General features: G+C 72.3%; 1 protein-coding gene across 1 annotated transcript; it reads left to right on the top strand.

Annotated features, from left to right (window-relative positions):
- Positions 1 to 158: 158 nt before the first annotated feature.
- CFP (complement factor properdin) lies at positions 159 to 2,396 on the top strand (the record flags this gene model as incomplete). The annotated part of the gene is made up of 6 exons (XM_027633035.1): positions 159 to 366; positions 504 to 677; positions 1,264 to 1,467; positions 1,606 to 1,717; positions 2,039 to 2,187; positions 2,274 to 2,396. Coding segments are annotated over 6 exons (855 nt in total), but the record flags the coding sequence as incomplete, so codon positions are not given.
- Between the last annotated feature and the right edge of the window lie 669 nt (positions 2,397 to 3,065).

Raw genomic sequence — 3,065 nt, 5'->3', positions numbered from 1 at the left:
GGGAGGGGGGAGGGGTTGGAGTGGAGTGGGATAAGGAGGGGGAGGGGTGGGAGGGGGTGGGGGAAGGGCAGAACGGGTAGCGGCGGGAGGCAGGGGGGAGGGAAAGGCCGGGGGTGGGGGAGAGGTGTGAGGGCGTGGGGGTGGGGGATGGGACTGAGCCCCGCCCCCTCGCAGTGGGCGGGGCCTGGGGCTCGTGGGGCCCGTGGGGCGGCTGTTCTGGCACGTGCTGGGGGGCGGGGCCGAAGCCGAGGCGGAGCCGCGAGCGCCACTGTGATTCACCATCGCCTTCGAGGGACCCGCCCGGGGCCCCGTGTGCCGGGAGCGCCACCGACAGCCAGGAGTGCCCGGGGCTGCAGCCCTGCCCCGGTGAGACCCCCGGCACCCCCAGACTGCCCCGGGACATCCTGGACCCCCAGACCCCCCCGGGACCCCCCACCCCTGAGTGGCCCCCCGCGAGGGGGGGCGTGGCCTGACGGTCCTGACCCCGCCCCTTCCTCCCGCAGTGGACGGCGCGTGGGGGGCGTGGTCAGCGGCCACGCCCTGCCCGGTCACGTGCGGGCTGGGCGGGGTCACGTTGCGCCGCGCGTGCGACGCCCCTCCCCCCCAGCACGGCGGCCGCGCCTGCGCAGGAAAAGACACCCGGCGGGGGGTCTGCGGGCCCGTCGGGGCCTGCCCGGGTGAGGGGCGGGGCCAAATGGGGCGGGGCCAAATGGGGCGGGGCCAAATGGGGCGGGGCCAAATGGGGCGGGGCCAATTGGGGCGGGGCCTCGACGGCGGGGCCCCTGGGGGGTGGGCTTTGTTTTGAAGGGGCGGGGTCTGTGAGGGTGGGGCTCTGGAGGGGCGGAGCTTCAAGGGGTTGGGTTTTGGAGGGGCGAGGCTGGAGATGGGTGTGGATTTGGAAAGGCGTGGCTTTGGAGGGGGGGGTTGGAGGGGGCGGGGCCCGGGCAGGCACTGCTGCTCTGCTCTGGTTGAGGGGGCGGGGCTCCAGCGGGGAGGGGCGTGGCCTGGGAAAATGTGACATGGGGCGGGGCAAGTCCTGGGGCGGGGCTTGGCCTTCAGGGGCGGGGCTCGAAGAGGGGACGGGGGCTCCCCCACCCCACTGCCATGGGGCACCCTCAGGGCACCGCGGGTCCCCTCCCCTTTGCTGTGGGGTCACCACATCTCTGCCCTCGCTGTGGGGCACTCACCCCACCCTCCATTCCCTGCTCACGATGCCCCTCCACGTGGGTCAGGGGCCCCGCTGACCCCCCCCGTGCCCCTCAGAGGTGCTGCACTGGGGGCCGTGGGGCCCCTGGAGCCCCTGCACCCGCCCGCTCTGGGAGTCCATCGCCTGCAAGAGCACGGTGGGGCAGCAGCGGCGCACCCGGGCGTGTGTGGGGCACGGCCAGGGGGGGCCCTCGTGCCCCGCCGAGGAGGGGCTCGGCACCATCCACGTCCGTGCCTGCTACAACATCCAGAACTGCCTCCGTGAGTGACCCCCGCCCCCCGGGGCCACCCCAGAGCTGCCCCGGAGCCGTCTCACAGGGCTCGTTTGGAGCTCTGGAGCTGCCCCAGAGCCGCCCCATAGTGCGGGGGGCGGGGGGTGACGCTGCCCTGTGCCCCCAGTGCGTGGGAACTGGTCAGACTGGAGCCCCTGGGGGCTCTGCACCCCCCCGTGTGGGACCAGCCCCATGCGGAGCCGCAGCCGGGAGTGTCAGGCCACCTACCCCTCCTACAAGTGCGTGAGGGGCTGGGGGGGTCTGGGGGAGCTTTGTGGGGCTGGGGGGGCTCTGTGGGCCAGGGGGACTTTATAAGGCCTCTGTGGGGCCAGGAGGGCTCTGTGTACTGGGGGGTCTCTATGGAGTGTCTGGGGGTCTCTGGGGGGCTCTTTGGGAGCTCTAGGGGATCTCTGTGAGGTTTCTTTGGGGTCTTTATAGGGTCCCTATGGGGTCTCTTCGGGGTCTCTATGGAGGTTCTTTGGGGTCCCTGTGGTGTCTCTCTGGGTCCCTGTGGGGTGTCTGTGAGGCCGTGGGGCCCGGGCTGACGGTGTCCCCCGCAGGCTGACGGTGACAAACGTGGGCAGCAGCGGGAGCAGGAACGTGACGTTCTGGGGGACGCCGAGGCCGCTTTGCGAGCCCCTGTTGGGGCAGAGGCTGCGCCTGGAGGAGACCCGGCCCTGCCTGCACGTCCTGCCCTGCCCCCCCGACGGTCAGCGGGGGTCCCTGGGGGGGGAGGGGGGTAGCCCTCGGATTCGAGGTCCCCCATTTACCCCCTGCCCCCCTCCCGCCCCCCAGAGGAATGAGGCTCCCGATGACCTCGTGGGACGCTCCTCGGACCCCAAACTCGCCTGGATTTCCCCCGAAACGCGCTTGGCTCCTCCCCCCGACCGTTCCCCCTAATAAAGACCCGGCACTGAAGCGGCCCCCGACGGCCTGGGGGGGTGTGGGGGAGCGAAATCCCGAGGGGAGGGGAGGAGGGGGGTCCCGGGGAGGGGCAGCCTCGGAGGGGGAGAAGGGGCGCCCCAGGGGTTCTTTTTTCGGGTGTCTCTGTCCGCGGTGACGTCACCGACCACACCCCGCAAGACCCCGCCCCTTCCCTCTGCAGAGCCGGGGGCGGGACTGGTGATGACGTCACCACGAGACCACGCCCACCCAGAGGGGTTTGGATTGGGAGGGGCGGGGCGGGGGCGGGGCCGGATGTGAGCGCGCGGGGGCGGGGCGGGGCGGGGCCGCGCGGGGATGCTTTAGGGGGCTCATCCTGCAGGGGGGTCATTCCAGAGGGTCCCACAGGGCCCCCCCGGCCCCCCCCGGGCCGCCCCCCCCCTCCCGATCCCTTACAGCCCCATCCCCTGCAGCCCCCCCTTCTCCTATAGCCCCCCATCCCTTACAGCCCCCTCATATCCCTATAGCTCCCCAAGCCCTATAGCTCCCGATCCCCCTATAGCCCATCCCTACAGCCCCCATCCCCTATAGGGCCCGGCCATAGGGCCGCTGTCCCCAACCACCCCAGCTCCCTCCCCCTGTTGAGCAGCTTTTCCCGGGGTCCCTCCCCCTCCACAGACCCCCATCCCCTGTAGGTCCCCCCCC

The sequence above is a fragment of the Corapipo altera genome, unplaced genomic scaffold (assembly GCF_003945725.1).
Source record: "Corapipo altera isolate COAL_440 unplaced genomic scaffold, ASM394572v1 61403, whole genome shotgun sequence".
Classification (NCBI taxonomy): Eukaryota; Metazoa; Chordata; class Aves; order Passeriformes; family Pipridae; genus Corapipo; species Corapipo altera.
This window is presented reverse-complemented; position numbering and strand designations above follow the sequence as displayed.